Source organism: Engystomops pustulosus, chromosome 7 (genome assembly GCF_040894005.1).
Source record: "Engystomops pustulosus chromosome 7, aEngPut4.maternal, whole genome shotgun sequence".
Lineage (NCBI taxonomy): Eukaryota > Metazoa > Chordata > Amphibia > Anura > Leptodactylidae > Engystomops > Engystomops pustulosus.
In genome coordinates, this window is record NC_092417.1 from 70136336 (window position 1) to 70154521 (window position 18186).

At 41.3% G+C, this 18186-nt stretch overlaps 1 protein-coding gene across 1 annotated transcript in view; it reads left to right on the top strand.

The window, feature by feature from the left end:
* TRIP11 (thyroid hormone receptor interactor 11) overlaps positions 1–18186 on the top strand; it is a 41329-nt gene that overhangs the window by 6183 nt on the left and 16960 nt on the right. The window contains exons 5-15 of the mRNA XM_072116605.1: positions 378–446; positions 1568–1733; positions 2271–2606; positions 6981–7021; positions 7092–7190; positions 8318–8497; positions 9477–12461; positions 13098–13238; positions 14934–15127; positions 15708–15871; positions 16808–16911. Of these exons, the coding sequence (XP_071972706.1) occupies positions 378–446; positions 1568–1733; positions 2271–2606; positions 6981–7021; positions 7092–7190; positions 8318–8497; positions 9477–12461; positions 13098–13238; positions 14934–15127; positions 15708–15871; positions 16808–16911 (4479 nt within the window). The remainder of the gene's footprint in view (positions 1–377; positions 447–1567; positions 1734–2270; positions 2607–6980; positions 7022–7091; positions 7191–8317; positions 8498–9476; positions 12462–13097; positions 13239–14933; positions 15128–15707; positions 15872–16807; positions 16912–18186) is intronic.

An 18186-nucleotide genomic window follows, 5' to 3' on the forward strand; every position in this document is an offset into this window, starting at 1 on the left:
CTGACAGAGTTCACAAACTTTTTTTTGTGGTTCACCTTTTAATATAGGGAGTGCGACAGACTTTGCATATTAAAAATTGGGGACAGTCGGACTGTGCGCCAAAACGCCCCCTAATTTGTGTTACATGGTACCTGTGGTACAGACACTTCTTAAATACCTGTGCAAGCAGTTTCCTCTAGAAAGATTGTGAAAAGTTTGACAGAAAACTGGCGCACTGCCCTTAGTAAATGTGCCCCAATGTGATTTGCCTTTTTTGTGGGACCCAGAGGACATACCGATTATGTACCTTGGACTTGGATCAGTGTTCCAAAAATGCACTTAACTGACAGCTTATGAAATGTACACACTTATAGCGACTTGTTTTGCCTTCTTTTTAGTCTTCGAAAATTCAAGGGACCCAGAATGTTGACAGTAACGAGATCTGCACGCTGCAAAATACCATTAAGGTGCAAAAAAATTTCATTATGTAGCTTTACCCCTATAAAGGACTTTTTGGTTTTGTTTTCCTAGTTACTTGAGTTAATGTGTCAGGAAATCACCTGTTAATGTTTATTCGGCAGGGGCTGCTGTGGCACCCGTGGCAAGTTTTTACCGTAGAAGGAATAGGATCATCATGCGTTTTCCTGTTTAAAACCTGTTATAATGTTTTAAAATAATACTTTCCGATCACCTTCCAGTCTTTATTTACTGGTCTGCATGATTACATCCAACACCTATTGTAACATTTGCAGCCATTCACATATACAGTCGGTGACTGTGGTTACCTTTGTCAGGTTTTCATTGCACAGTTATAAATATTTATATGAATGAAACTTTTAGCAGATTGTCGGCTCTGCAATGTCGGAAAAAAAAAGAAAACGTAACACCTTCTCTTAACTGAAATCTACTATCAAAATCGAGCATGATGAACCAGGGGTAGTAACTCATAGATCCTGGCACTGTGACTGTGGTAATCCATGGACTCGATCCTCCTAAAAATCTACTTTTTAAATTATACTAATGAGTGTGTGTGTGTGTCTAGAGCCACTCTGTTCTCTAGCTTCATTAGCGGTTACACTAAATTCCTTTCTGCTTCACAGTGTAAGAGCCTGTGAAGCTGGAACAAGGAGGGCCTCTGAGAACAGCTCCTGAGCCCTTCTGTCTCATTAGAATAATTTTAAAAGTTTATTTTGGAAGTAATGAGGCCATTGATTACAAATATAAAAAGATTGTGTCAGTCACTGTGTATCTGATAAGTGTACCTGGTTTATCATGATGGATTTTATAGTAGATTTCCTAACATATCTGTTAACTCCTTACTTAGAACTGACCCATAGACCAGACCATGCAATGTTTTTATGTTGAAAACAACATCCATAAACATCAAGCAAAAACAAGAAAAACAAAAAGAAAAAACTGAACAGTGTAAGAATAGAAGGGTGGTTGACAAAGACATTATGTAGAATGGAGGATTGCTATACAATATGTTGCATTACTTGAGCCATGGTGCATTGTAGGGTCTACCTAATAGTGTCCCATGCTATGTTTTTAGTCCTTTTGACCGGTTGATTCTATCCCCTGCTTGCAGGATCTGAAGCAGAAATTGAGCCAAGAAATAGATGACCACCAGCATGAGCTGTCCGTGCTCCAAGATGCTCATCGCCAGAAACTATCAGAGATCACAAGGAGGCATCGAGAGGAGTTGGGAGAATATGAGGAGCGGATTGAGGAGCTGGAAGAGCAGCTGAACACTGGTTAGTAGCCTCTTGCTTTTAGAGGTGTCAATAGCTGTTCCCTGATATAAAAGTATCGTCCTAATTGCCACCTTTTGCATTTGTTAAGTGGCCCTGCATTTTATTTGAATATAAGATTGGCCGTTCCAATTCCTCATTAGGTCCGCATTGATGTAACCCTGTTCAGTCCTGCCAGAGACCTGGATAAATAGAAAACTATCTCTTCTTGTAAACAAAACAATCCCCCACACGTCTTAATTAATGTGTTGTGGAGAACTTAAATGTGTTTTTCACATTTTAACATTTAATGTGAGAAACATAAAAATTTATGTATGTGTTATCACAACTATCTGAAGATTAAAGTTAGTTAATTTAGCCCCTTCCCACCCCAAAAATAAAAAACATTTGAAAAGTTAATACATTTCACTACACTTAGTGGACTTCTAAACAATTTCATTTGAGATCACTTTCAGAAAAATTGTTTTATATGGCTTTGTAGGCAGAAAAATGTAAAAGTTATTGCCTTTGGAGATGATAAATAAATGCTTCTGTGTTTAGGGGCGGCAGAAGGAACCTCTGACAATTCCAAAGTATTTGAACTACAGAAAAACATTCTCTCATTGGAAGCTGAAAACTCTGAACGCACCCAGAAGATTCAGGAACTAGAGCAGAATATAAGTGAGCTGGGTTCCCTGGTCTCATCCTTAGAAGACGAGAAAAGTGGCCTGCGTGTGGAGAAGGAGCTGGCAATAAATGAGAGGAACGCTTTGTCTTTGGACTACCAGAAGCTGATGTCTGATTTCTCTGAGCTGCAGAAATTGGGAGAGGCAAAGGGTACGGGAGACGTCAACAACTTGAAGCATGAGGTTCTTCGCTTACAGGGAGCACTGTTTGGTAATAACTCATATGCTGTTTATTTTCTGTTTGCCTACATTTTGTGCCACTAGTCACTATTTCCTTTCAAATATTTTTATTGAGTCATAGATGAAAGTTTACAAATGTACAGTTCGTATATGTCATAAACTCATTTTATATATTTTTTAAAGTTACAATGAAATTGTTGAACTTAACATAAAGAAAAGTGCAGTATTAAACTACTGCAGTAACTGTAACAATAGGATAAGACGTGCCAGGGATGTTACAGAGAGTCCTATATGTTTTATTGTGTTCCAGGGTGAGGGCATTAAATGAGGGGAATGCCCGTACTATTTCCCAAATTCTAGACCCCATTAACTACTTTAGCATTGTCTTTTGCGATAAGAAACAAATATTTCCTCCAGTCTCTTAGAGGCTTCCGCCATGTAACATGTTTAACTTTTTAAAAACCTCTTCACGTAAATAAATGGCAGCTGTCACTGTGAGAGTTTACAGAGCTGCTGTATATTTATGGTCTCTTTTCCATCCGCATTATGGAATTCCAGCTTAAGGTTAGGGGGATTTTGACCGTAAAATAACAGGTGAGAGGAAGCATTCAAAGTAATTAAAGTGAAAGTTTGTTGCAACCACAGCTTCCATAGGGCTGCTGTGCGTGTGTGTACAGTAAAGTTTGGACACACCTTCTCATTCAAAGAGCTTTTTGTGTTTTCCTGACAATAAAAAGCGTAGATTCACACTGAAGGCATCAAAACTTTGAATAGACACATGTGGAATTATATACTTAACAAAAAAGTGTGAAACAACTGGAAATATGTCTTATATTCTAAGTTCTTTAAAGTAGCCACCTTTTGCTTTGATTACTGCTTTGCACACGCTTTGCATTCTCGTGATGAGCTTCAAGAGGTAGTCGCCTGAAATGGTCTTGAAAGAGTTCCCAGCGATGGATAGAACTTGTTGGCCCTTTTCCCCTCACTCTGTGATCCAGCTCACCCCAAACCATCTTGATTGGGTTTAGGTCTGGTGACTGTGGAGACCAGGTCATCTGGCGTAGCACCCCATCACTCTCCTTTTTGGTCAAATAGCCCTTGCACAGCCTGGAGGTGTGTTTTGTGGTTATTGTCCTGTTGAATAATTATTGATGGTCCAACTAAACGCAAATCTGATGAAATAGCATGCCGATGCATGATGCTGTGGTAACCATGCTGGTTCACTATACTTTCAATTTTGAATAAATCTCCAACAGTATCACCAGCAAAGCTCCCCGCCCCCCCCCCCCCATCAGTCCTCCCCCATGTTTCGCGATGGGAAGCAGGTATGTAGAGCCCATTCATTCATGTTTTCCACGTCACACAAAGACACTATGGTTGGAATCAAAGATCTCAAATTTTGATTCATCAGACCAAAGCTCAGATTTCCACGTCTCTTGTGCTTGTTGCCTAGTGGTTTCCTAGCAGTTATTTTACCATGAAGGCTGCTGCACACAGTTCCCGGTTACCAGTTGTTGTAGAGATGTGTCTGCTGCTAAAACTCTGTGTGGCATTGACCTGGTCTATAATCTGAGCTGCTGTTAACTTTCAATTTCTGAGGCTGGTGACTCGGATGTACCTATCCTCCGCAGCAGAGGTGACTCTTGGTCTACTTTTCCTTTGGCTGTCCTCGTATGAGCCAGTTTCTTTGTAGCACTTTTGCAACTACACTTGAGGACACTTGCAAAGTTTTCAGAATTTTTTGGACTGACCTTCATTTCTTAAAGTAATGATGGCCACTTGTTTTTCTTTAATTAGCTGCTTTTTCCTAGCCATAATACAAATACTCAGTCTATCCAGGAGCATTATCAGCTGTGAATCCACCTGACTTCTGCACAACACAACTAATGGTCCCAACCCCATTTATAAGGCAAGAAATCCCACTTATTATATTTGGCAGGGCACCTGTGATGTGATAACCTTTTCTGGTGACTACTGCTTTGCCCACTCTTGATGAGCTTCAAGAGGTAATCAATGCAAAAGGTGGCTACTTCATAGAACCTAGAATATAAGACATAATTTTAGTTGTTTCACATTTTTTTGTTACGTATATAATTCTACATGTGTTAATTCATAGTTTTGATGCCTTCAGTGTGAATCTTCAATTTTTATAGTCATGAAAGCTCTTTGTGTGAGAGATATACCATATATATATATATATATATATAATATTTATAATCCTAAGGCCTCTTTCACATGGAAGTATGCTCGCCAGTCCATAGCCACGCGCTAGAGAGGCGGAGAGTTGAGTGCTGATCCACTGTGGCGCAGTCAGGCGCCAAATGCGTCTATGGAGACATATTTCCTGCCCCACAACGTCCATGTGAAAGGATCTAATATGCTCTCTGCCTCCTGCCCTTCTTGCATTACAAGACACAGGCACTTCCTGCCAGCAAGCAGCAATGTGCAGAGACTTAATCTACAAGCTACAGACAAAGTGATATCATTGAGTGATAGGAGCTAAGACAGAAATAAAAGTGAGTAAAATTGTAAAGTAAGGAGGTGAAAATGATCTTTTATTGTGTAAATATCACTAGGGGTTTAAAATTTTAGAACATTCTTTCATGGGCAAACCCATTTAATAACTATTGGCCATGAAGGGCCGATTGGCAGATGGTAGACTAGTCCTCCCATGCTCCCAAGGATTTTCTTTTGTTCGGAACTTTGTAAACTTAATGTAAGACAGAACAGCGCAATTTTGCCATTAAGAGTTTAAAGGGAACCTACCACCACAAATCTACCTATAAAGGTAGATCGGGTGGTAGGTGGATGTAAGGGACGTGAGGATAGCTCTTTTTAGAGCTAATCCTCACGTCCCCGCTAACTTTTGGGAAACTTTATTAACCTAATATGTAAATTTAGTTATGCAGCTACTGGGCCGTGGAGTAGCCGGCACGAGGCTACACAGCGCGGCTACTCCACGCTCCAGTAGCCACATTACTCCTCCTACCCTGTTGTGTCCGGCGCGCAGCTACGAGGACACTCGACTGACAAGCCGACTACTGCGCATGCGCAGAACGCCATCATATCGGACGAGGGCGCGCAGCTACGAGGAGCTGCGCGCCGGACACAACAGGGTAGGAGGTGTAATGTGGCTACTGGGGCGTGGAGTAGCCGCGCTGTGTAACCTCGTGCCGGCTACTCCACGCCCCAGTAGCCGCATAACTAAATTTACATATTAGGTTAATAAAGTTTCCCAAAAGTTAGCGGGGACGTGAGGATTAGCTCTAAAAAGAGCTCTCCTCACGTCCCTTACATCCACCTACCACCCGATCTACCTTTATAGGTAGATTCGTGGTGGTAGGTTCTCTTTAAGCTCCGTAGATCCACTGAGGCACCTCTGAGCACCTCGCTTATGATTTATTCACTTTGCCTCACTGGTCCCTAATGTAACTGATTCTCTGAAATCCGAAACAGGTGAAACTAGAAGAGTGAGGGGGAGCAAATAAATTATAAGCCGAGGCACTCTGGTGATGTAAGCCTCATGAGTGCCTTATTTTGAAGAATTTGTAAAACTCTTTTTTTTGTAATTATCATCGTTATTATTATTATCCATAAGTCATTTCTATGGAATATGTCCTTTAATTGGCAGTGACATAAACTTGAAGGACACCTGTCATCAGGTCTCTGTCACTACTACCTTTTGGAGCAGCTCACAAGGATCCATCCCAGCCTTTATCTAGTCAATTCATACATTATTCATTGTAAAATCCTCTATTCTTTATTATGTAAATGAGGATGGTCACATGGTCAGAGGCAGTGATGTCACCCCTGTTACCCCTCCCCTCTCCTCCCCCTGCTCATGTCTGTGTGTAATGTATAGTAAAGCATGGCTAGTGTGTGTGCTGCATCTGCTGACATGCTGCATCCTCCTAATACACAGAGACGCAGACATCAGCTACACAAGTACCTGACATGTTCTGCTATAACATGGCTGCCTGGAGCCGTTGTATCTCTCCTATACACATACAGGCTGCAGGGGGTGCCAGCACCAGGAAGCTCATCATTATACAGCCTCACATCATTATACAGGCTGTCAGTCATGCACTGGGGGTGTGGCTGTACCTCCCACTCATAAATAAACTGGACAGCTTGAATATGCTAATGATTCATTGGACATCTCACAGGTCATTTGCATACAGCTTTAGGACCTCATTGCTTAGGTTTACAGGCATGTAGAGGGACAATGAAGGGATAGAGGCAATGCTTTCTAATGGCAGTTTATGAAAATATATTTAGATTAGGAGTCTATTTTGTCTGACGGGTTCTCTTTAAATAGAAGTTATACATATAAAGCTGTTGTCTGCTACAGTTAGGTGAGACTGTGGCAATGCTGTTTTTTAATTTTATTTTTTTAATCTTTTAGATGCTGAAAAAGAATTAAACAGAATTCGTCGGTCTGAACAGGTAACTGAAATGCAATATATTTGGTAGATGCTGTTAGCTAAGTTATTGAGAATGGAATTAAATTTTTCAGGCAGCTGGCGATTTGGTACCAGAGGCGAAAGACACGATTGAACTACAGAACAAAACGCTGTTCTTGGAGGAGGAGGTAAAGCGCTTGGAGAAAGAAAAGGTAATTATATAAAGGTAATCTCTTTAAAGGACACCTGTCATCAGGTTTCTGTCACTAGTCCTGTCACTACTACCTGTTGGAGCAGCTCACAAGGATCCCATCCCAGCCTTTATTTAGTTATTTCATACATTAATCATTATAAAATCATGTATTCTTTATTATGTAAATGAGGCTGGCCACATGGTCACAGGCAGTGATGTCACCCCTGTTCCCCCTCCCCTCTCCTCCCCCTGCTCATGTCTGTGTGTATATAGTAAAGCATTGCTAGTGTGTGTGCTGTATCTGCTGACATGCTGCATCCTCCTAATACACAGAGACAGACATCAGGTACACAAGTACCTGACATGTTCTGCTATAACATGGCTGCAGCCTGGAGCTGTTGTATCTCTCCTATACACACACAGGCTGCAGGAGGCGCAAGCACCAGGAAGCACAACCTTATACAGCCTCACATCATTATACAGACTGTCAGTCAAGCACTGGGGGTGTGGCTGTACCTCCCACTCATGAATAAGCTGGACAGCTTGAATATGCTAATGACTCATTGGACATCTCACAGGTCATTTGCATACAGCTTTAGGACCTCATTGCTTAAGTTTACAGGCATGTAGCGGAACAATGAAGGGATAGAGGCAATGCTCTCTAATGGCAGTTTATGAAAGTATATTTAGTTTAGGCGGTTATTTTGCCTGACGGGTTCTCTTTAAATAAGAAAGCAACCATGTTTTTTTTATATTCCTTAATAAATCACGGAAGTCTACCAGCCTTTAAATCGCCACAAATATAGGCAGCATTGTATGGGGCACTCTATGCCTTTTTCAAAAAAACTTTACTGGTTTTCAAGTGATCTCTTGTTTTAAAGAATTTTTTTGTCTTTTATCTAAGAATATGATTGGTGGAATAACTAATTTCCATCTATCTGCAGCCTATCCTTTCACTACTAAGTGTTGCAGCAGCTTGCTGACATTGTACTCTCACCACCTAGTAACATGTTTAGAGGGGTTAGTGATCTACTTCATGCTATTGTTTAACATCTTCAGTGGTTTAGACTTTGATGAACAAAGATGATTTGTGTTCATTTCCACTTCCACAACCTTGATGCTTGATGCCAGTTTTCTACCTTTCAGGATGCACTTAGAACGGAATTGGGCTTTCTTTTGTCGTCTTCTGTCAAAGAATCTGACGTCAAGCAACTGGGCAAAGATCTGGAAGAAAAAGAGCGAACCATACAGGAAAGTATTGCAGAAAAGGAAATGCTTACAGCTGAACTTGAAGAACTTGATAAACAGAACCAGGACACTATGCAGGTAGATCCACTTGTGTACTGGCCATGTCAAAGCAGATTGGGACACATTTACTAAGATTGTTGGAAACTTCACTAAAAGTGCTCTGCCTGTGTATAAGGCTACATTCACACTGCCATTGCCCGCCGTACTGCAGCGGTATTATGGCGCACGGCGCCGTAATACGGGAAAAGATAGGACATGTCCTATCTTTTTCCCGGGTACGGAGCGGTACAGTGCCGCACGTGTGCTGCACCGTACCGTTCCCGTAGGGGCGCCGTGCGCCCATTGCCGTCTATGGGGGACGTATGTCGGCCGTATATACGTCCCCCTTGCGGCAGTGTGAATGCAGCCTAATGCTGGGTGTGACCGATTCATTATGATCGTGCCCTAGAAATCATGACTCTGTCACTTCCCTGCACTGGCATGTGTTGCATAGGGCATGCAACACAATTTGCATGTTAAATACATCACTTGGTCTGACTGGGCACCGGAATGCCCCCTAATTTGAATGCATGGAGGCTAGCACAGCTGCTCCACAAAAGGGTCACGTGCAACACAATAGCAGACACTTCTTACTTGTACAAACCTCTTTTAATCTAAAAGAACATGAAAAGGCCATCATAAATGCGGCTCAAACCCCTTAGTAAATGTGCCCCATTGTTTTTCCATTTTCTTTGTTTCTGATGGGAGTGGAAGTAAAGGGGAGCTTTGTTTGAATTTGTAGTGGAAGTATGAAAAAATCTAACGTTTGACTTTATTTTCCCACTGCAAATTTGGAATGTTCTGTTAATCTCAAAGGAGATTTGGAAAGTCATTCAACTGCTTCCAAAATAAAACATCCATGGCAATGCTTTTAACCCCTTAGCGCTCTGCGGCGTAGCTGTACTGCGCTGAGTCCCGCGAACTTGTCAGTGGGATATTTGTTTGATAAATCCTTCTTAAACAATTAGTGTGTCAACTTTCGAATGTCTTTCAACATCTTACATACCATGTCTTTCAGCACTTGATGCTTGTAAAGGAACAATTATCGAAACAGAAAATTGAGGCAGAATCCCAAATTGCCAAACTAACAGAGGAATTGCAAAGTGAAAAGGAAAAAACTATGAAGTCTTTTTCTGAAAACAACCGCTTATTGCAAGAACTAAAATCCGAAAAAGAAGATCACTGTAACTTGCAGAGAAGCAAACAGCAGCTGGAGGCTCATGTACACGACATGCAGGAGAAGCTGAAGCAGTTGGAAGCCACCAATTCAGACATCATCACGGAGAATAAGGAACTTGAGGAAACTCTGCATCAAGTCAAACAAGAATTGGCTACAGCCAAAGAGGACTCTACAATGAGATATGAAAATCAGAGTGAATTTGAGACTGAATCCCAGATTTCAGAACTCTCTAACCAGCTATCGGACGCAAAGCAGTTAAATGATGATCTTGAGAAAGAAATCTGTGACCTCAGGATGGAAAATGAGATGCTGCTGTCAACCCAAGAACAGGCCAAACAGGAGCTACAAGATGTGACCACTCAGAGCTGCAAAGAAACTTTGGAAAAGCAGACCGTGATTGAGGCTTTGAGAATGGAGAAAGGGAGACTTGAGGTGGAATTGAATCAGATGGAGAACCGACTGCTTGAGCAGGCTCAAAAGTACGAACACACCATTAATGAACTTTCCAATGCCCAAAGGTTGGATACCTCCACTCTGCAGCGCGAGCATGAGCGTCTCATCAAGCTCAATCAGGAGAAAGACTTCCAAATAGCAGAAAGCAAAAGGTGTTTGCAGCAGTTGGAAAATGATTATCTAGAAACAAAGGAAATGCTGACAAGTACATTAGATGGACAGAAACAGCTTACCGAACTGATCCGGGAAAAGGAGAGCTATGTACAAGAACTTAAAGAGAAGGACCTTGAGATGCAAGCTGAAGTAGACCTGTACAGGGACACATTAAAAGAGTGTGAGTTCTTAAAACAAACAATCGAGGAAAAGGAAAAACTGTTGTCCTCTATGAAGGAGGACAACAGCCATCTTAAGGAAGAGATGGAGAGACTGAAAGATCAGCAGAGCCGACCACAGCCAGTGGTTGAACCCAAGACCCTAGATATCATTACAGAACTAGAAACTGAGATAACTCAACTGACTAAAGTACGCAATAGCTATGAGGAAGAGTTAAAACTTCAGAAGAAAGCAGTGGAGAAACAGAATCAAAACTCTCTTCAGTTCCAGAATTCTTTACAGGAAAAGATCAAGGAAATGGATGATATTAAAATGCAACATAAGGAGATGGTGGATACATATGAAAAGCTCCTGTCAGAGAAAGACGGTGAGATCTCCAGCCTGCAACAGACAAATGAATTGATCAGCTCCCAACTACAGAACGAGCATCTTATCCACACGGACTCCTCAGTCATTCTCCATGATACAAAGACCCAGAATATTAATAACAGCGACAATGGTACAGAGAAACATGACTTGTCTAAAGTGGAGATTGAAAGGCTGGTAAAGGGAATCAAAGAGAAAGAGATGGAGATAAAAATGCTCAATGAAAAGAACATTACTTTGACAAAGCAGATAGACCAAATATCCAAAGATGAAGTTGGAAAGCTCACTCAGATTATCCAGCAGAAAGACCTTGAGATACAAAATCTTCATGCTCGAGTGTCATCAGTCAATTATATGCAAGATGTAGTTTATCTCCAGCAGCAGATACAAGCTTATGCTATGGAGAGGGAGCAGGTTCTGGCTGTCTTGAGCGAGAAGACCAGGGAGAACAGTCAACTAAGGACAGAATACCACAAAATGATGGATGTGGTGGCAGCCAAAGAGTCTGCTCTCTTAAAACTCCAAGAGGAAAACCAGAGATTCTCTCGCAGCCAAGAAGGTAGCACCCAGGACATGTTCAGAGAGACTATCCAAAATCTGTCTCGGATCATTCGAGAAAAAGACATAGAGATAGATGCCTTAAGCCAGAAATGTCAGACTTTGTTGACTGTCCTTCAGGCATCCAGCTCAGAGAATGGCAGTGAAATGGGAAGCGTCAACAGCAATCAGTTTGAGGAGCTGCTACAGGAACGAGATAAGCTCAAGCAACAGGTTAAGAAGATGGAGGAATGGAAGCAACAGGTGATGACCACTGTTCAGAACATGCAGCATGAATCTGCTCACCTGCACGAAGAACTACACAAGCTCCAGGGTCAGATAAGTCTTGATAGTGATTCCAACTCTCGCCTGCAAGTAGATTATAACAACCTGATTCAGAGCTACGACCACAATGAGAAGAAGCTGAAGAGTCTTGGCCTAGAGTTGAGCAATGTGCAGAGCAGTATTGGGCACCTCAACAACACAAAAGAACGAATTCTTGATCAGCTTGACACCGTCAAACTTCAGGCAACCATGAGTGCCGCTTTTCCGGAAATGGAGCATCCTTTAGCAACATCTTCTGAAATGAAAGATGATAACTTCACCAAGGTTCTCGAGGAATATGAGCAATTAAAAATCCAAATCCAACACAAAGACTCAACTATCAGGACACTTCAAGAAAACAACCAGCGTTTGTCTGACTCCATAGCTCTTACATCTGAAGAGGGGCGCAAGAGCCAGGAAGGGGCCATCCTGGAGCTGAAACAGCTCAAGGAGAGAAGTGAACTCTTACAGAAGTCACTTAAAGAAAAAGACCTCCTAATAAAGACCAAAGGAGACAAATTAAACTCCGCCACTGAAAACCTGAGAAACAAGGAGAGTGAGAATGAGCTCCTGAAGCAGGCAGTTACTAACCTGAAAGAGAGGACGCTGATCCTGGAGATGGACATTAACAAGTTGAAGGAAGAGAATGAGAAGGTAATGGCCAAAGAGAAAGAAAAAGAAAGTGAATTCCGAGCTCTTCATGAGACCAACATGCAGTTCTCAATGCTGCTGAGGGAGAAGGAATTTGAGTCCAGCTCCATGAGGGAAAAGGCTTCAGCCCTTGAGAACCTTCTTAAGGAAAAGGAGCAGGTAGGTTTTTCAAAGTATTCTGTTAAGTTTGTTCTAAAATGTTGAGTTTTCTCTGATATAATATAGTTGTAGGGGAATATATGTTTTACACGTAACCCTGAGCTTCAGGAAAGGGGATGAGTGTTTGATGTTTAGAAGTCCAACTGCCAAGACCCCTCACAATCTGTAGAAAGGGGCACCGTAACTCTGCTGACCTGGTGCATGCAGATTTTGGAAACCCATCCTGTCATTGATGGAATTCTATGGAACATCTAAATCGGCGTACTAGACGGCCAAAACCCCGTTGGCAAGGATCGGGTTAGAAGACTTGTGGTTCCACATTCTGCGCATTGCAGAGGGTCTTGGCACTTGAACCCCAACATTTTTTCCCATGTCTTCTACCCTTCAAATTTATAAATCTGGAACTTGCTCTAAAAATTTGGCACCTCTGTAGTACTTATTTTATTTTTTTAAACCTCCCAATTGTATAATGCTTGGACAGAAATGCAGAACTAAGTATTCTAAAGGGGGGTTCCCTGTCTCTGAGTTATACACATCACAAGGCCTTGTCCGACCACTTTGAAGCATATATGGACAGAATGAATCTGAATTACTGACCCGATTCCTTTTTTTTTAATTGCTTTTTTTTATATGCAGGGGAAAGCTGGTGAATTGAACCATTTGCTGAATGAGGTGAAGTCTATGCAGGAAAAAGCCATTCTATTTCAGCACGAGAGAGACCAGGTGATGCTAGCGCTTAAACAGAAGCAGATGGAAAGTGTTGCCCTTCAAAATGAGGTTTGTGAAGTTATCTTTCCATTCTGTTAAGGTCTTCTTTCCAGGCATTATGTACATATCTACCTTCCTCCTGCACAGGACCCAATTTCCATTATATGCAGATACCCCAAATGCACAGTGCACTGGTCACATTATAGACAGAACTACAGAAACAATGGGGGAGATTTATCAAGTGTCTCAGACAGGGTACAGTTAGAAAATGCAGACATGTTTAGATCTCTCCAGTATTCACTGCACACATTGGTGGCATATTTATCAAAAGTGTCTGGTTCTGGATGATCATTTGACTATGTTTAGCTTTGCCAAAATTCTGCTTCCTATGTATCCATATTGGTGCATGTTCCCTGTCCTGCAGTTTTTAAATTTCTAAAGACCCCTTATGATTTATGTTACATAAATTGTCACAAATTTGCTTTTGTTTACTTGAACACACTGCCTGTGGTCGGTATTTATTATTTATTTATTGTCCCCTTATTCATGATCCATATGTACAGTATATTCCACCTTCACTGTGAGGTGAGTGCAATGCTTTATTGGTGTGGTAGCCTTTTCTAGCCTCCACTCCCTTGAACACTACCAGTTATCGAGGGGACAACATAATCACTACCCGATTAGCACCTAGGCAGTGTGTGTTGTTTTATCTGTATGTGGTTCCAATAAAATTTGTCATTTTATTATTATTTTTTGTCCACACAATAAAGATTATTTATAATTACTATTTGCTGTTGTATGGATTTACCTTGTGTGACTACTAATGGTTTAATTGAACATAAGGCAAGGGAGGTTTTTTTTTTTTTTTTATACGATGCATCAGAGTGCCCCCCCCCCCCAACCCAATTGGTGGGCAACAGAGGTGCCATGTCAGACATAGTGGCGATTTCTGCTACAACCGCTGCCTTTATCGTAAATGCAACAGACCAAGGGATATCTACCCTTCTCCCCACCTCTCAATGACTTTTCTTTTCAGAAAAGTGGCATAAGGGGCGGTAATCCCTAAAAAAAAAAAAAAAGTAGCTTTTTTTTTTACTGTGCATGAGGAATTGCGAAAACTAATCTACAGGGCATGTTAAATCTGCCCCAAAAGTTGTTGAAATTGCTCGTCATTGCATTTTCAGTTTGACATTTTTTGGGGGCAAAGTTCTCATCTGGGCATTCACATTTAATTAAATTCATGGATGTTGGATGTTATTAAAAAAAATGTTCCTGTGTGAAAATTTCTCATAAATGTAGCCATGTTGTCCCTTAGAAACCAGATAGCTTCCCCGGATACGACCACGTCACACTCTGGCAGTGGTGGTCAGACTTGCGCTATGGAGTCCTGCCTGACCTCCTGGCTTCAGCAATCATTACCACAGGACGGCTGTGTGACATGTAGCAACATCCGGACATTTCATACACAAAAACTTTTTTTCTTTGTGCAATCCCTCCAGCAGACGTGGCCGTAACCAAGGACACAGACTAGTTTCTAAGGGACCATATGACTACATTATCTTTTTTTTTTTTTTAATAAAAAACATTTTTTTTTAATAACATCCAATTGAAGAAATGTTTGGATATGGCAGATTAATGAAACTGAAAGTGAATGCCCAGTCGAGAATACCCCTTTAAGTATGCAATGTAAAACTTAGATTCTGGTGTGAACTGTGAAGTTGTGTCCACCTTGATCTATGGAATCGTATTTGTCATCTTTTCCAGGCCCAACATTTAAGGGAAAAGGAGCAGCGTTTGAATCAGGAACTGGAGAGGCTGCGCAACCATTTGCTGGAGATGGAAGACTCGTACACCCGGGAGGCGCTGGCAGCTGAGGACCGAGAAACTGAGCTAAAAAAGAAAGTAACCATCCTTGAGGAGAGATTGCTGTCCTCATCCACTGCTGTTGAAACAGCCTGGTAATAGTCAGACTTTGTGTCTTGATGTGCATGTTACAAAATATTTGAAAAGGCCAAGAAAGATGATGCGTGGCTAACGCAAAATATCAATTTTATTTCAATACAACATTAAAAAGATGAATAAAACAATGTAAGGACAAAAATATTTAACAATTGGTGAAATGTGTAGACCACACAAAGGAATAAAAAACATGTAGGTCACCAGGTAACGCCCTTATGGGCTTCCGGCAGGTTATATGGTCAGATAAGGTGCAAACAATGTAAACAACAAATATGCAGCTGAATGCTGCTGTACAAAAATGCAAAGTGAGCAAACCAGAGACCAATACCATACCAATGAGTAGGACCCCACACTCATTGGTACATCTTTTTAATGTTGTATTGAAATAAAATTGATATTTTGCGATAGCCACGCATCATCTTTCTTGGCCTTTTCAAATATTTTGTGTCATTGACTTTGACGGATGGCGAGCTGGCCCACGCTTATTTGTCATACTTCCTTTTTTGGTAATTTGATGTGCATGTTGTTGAACGTACTTGCCAGCCACTGTTAATATATCTATCTACATTGATTCTACAGCCATCAGGCTACGATGCAGGTGGAATCTTTGCAGGAGCAGCTGAACCATGTCTCTAGGCAAAGAGATGAAGCCATGCTACAATTTAACATGTCTCAGGAGCAAGTTAAGCAGTATGCACTATCACTCAGCAACCTGCAGATGGTGCTAGAGCAGTTCCAGCAAGGTGAGGCAATCTGTACAAACTATAGAAATGTGAATGATGAACTAAATAGCAGGGAAGGACTCACTGTGAGCTGATCTCTTACCAAGTTTCTACATAACAGCCGCAGAAAGGACCACCAGCTGCCTAAAAATGCCAATAAAATGGTTATTAGGCCATCCCTTGACAGAACTTTAGAGCTGACTTATTATATAATGAAAACTTCTTTCCAAATCTTCTGTCTATTTCCTTGAATCCTGCTTGCTGTCATCGAATGGATGATTTTTTTTTTTCTATCCAGCTTGTCTGGAAATACTGCCATTTTTAGCTGGTAGGTTGTGTTAAGGAGATCGCACTGGTTTCGGACGCCATCTTGACTTAAGAAATCCCAGAATAAGCGACTGTCCTCCATCTTGGATACAGCGGCCATGTTCCCCGACCATTGTCAAGTTAATGTCATGATTCAAACTTCATTTTATGTAACCTGTTTGCTTGCCTGTCAGCTAATACCCTTTGACATTTAATGAGAAGCCAGTCTGTCCTTGATGCTACATTATATTATGATTCTGGAGCCCACTTATCTTCTTCTTCTCAGGAAATTAGTATAAACAATATCTGTGTACAAGGTCCCTGAGAACTGAGCACAATTAATTAATTCTTGATATTATGCATTTGAGATATTAAACGAGAGAAGATCTTTACATACACTAAGAGACTGATGTGTGTCTTGGTTTTTATGTTCAAGTTCCTGGTACCAGGACAACCATGAAAGGGTTAATTTCGACTTGCCTTACAAAAGTCAAGAGGGCTGTTGGGGTCCTGCATAAAAATCCCTATCAGTTGTAACTGACTTCTTTGTGCAAAAAAATCTATGTGCACTAGTTTTATTTTTAGGAACCTCTTTATACTGAAGGATAACATGGGGTTTGTACAGTAACCACTCTCTTTGTCATGTTTTAGAGGAGAAGGCAATGTATACAGCAGAGCTAGAGAGGTACAAAAAGCAGAACACAGAGTTCAGACAGAAGATGGAACAACTTGAAGATAAGGCTCTATCGCTACAGGTAAACATTTAAGGCTATACAATGTGTATGGACCAAATAGCAAGATATTATATCAACAGGTTTTTCAGTGTGATACCCCAGTGCTGATGCACTTCCTACCTTCGGGTATATAGTAAAATGGTTTCTTGGGCTTCTGAAAGAGAAAGCCAGAGATGAATGCTCTGGGGCAAATAGCTCAGTAAGACTAGATAAATCACTCATTGTACAAGGCTGTCTAGTCATACTTTGAATTTCTTATCTGTTTATTTAGTTAACGTCCAAACACTGAACCAAAATGTGGGTTCATTCACAGTATTTTTGGTGCATGCTTGTTCATTTTTGCAAACCAAGTCCCCTTCCTCATACTATCTAAAGCCAGTTTTTTTAAAGGACATCTACCACCAGGATGAATGATTGTAAAACAAGCACACAAACATACTGGTGTGTTCCCCCTCTGACAGGATCAGCTCTGCGCTCCATGGGTGTTAAAGGCTTTTTTTTTTTTACACTTAAAGTGTAACCGTCATTCTGAGCAAAAAAAAAACTAAAATACATAATTCTGCCCCAGGTGTCCCTGGGAATCATTCCTCAAAATATTTTGCCTCTCGGTCCTCATTTAGTACCTTTTTTGGCCCATAGCAACCAGGGTTTCCAGCTCTCAAAAAACCTACAATCAGCAAGATGGAGGGGCGGAGCCTGCCACCTCATCACAAGCACAGGCTGCTGACCAATGACACCAGAGCTATCCCCTATTTATCTATCTTCTATCTATCTAACACTCCAGCACAGCACATGAGGACACAGCTTGTAGACTTGGAGATTGTCTCCTGCCACTTCCTTGTGTCAGGTGATGGGGGAGGGGGGGCTGCAGTTTCTGTCTGTGTGGATTATTTGTTTACAAGTGAAGGGAAAGCTGAGGTTAGATAAGTAAAGGTGTTTTGTCACTGCATTAGTTAGGGCTTCTCCCTGCACATGACTGAGTGCTGGAGACATGAGGTGATCAGCTGATTGCAGGCGGAGGGGGGCTTGTCTCCGGAATGTCCATAGTAACAGCTATCTGAGCAGTCACTGCCATCTAGGGCAAGTCTGCAGAATACAAGAGGAAGGAGCAAGATTTGGGTAACTAATCCAATTGCAAAAGGGGTTAAAATTACCTGCCCTACAACATATCAAAAGTTTTTTTTTTTAAATGACAGTTACACTTTAAGGGCATAAGAAGCTTAAAGAAGATCAGATCCTGCCAGAGGGGGCGCACACCATTGTGTCAGTGTGCTTGGTTTACAATCCTTGATCTTG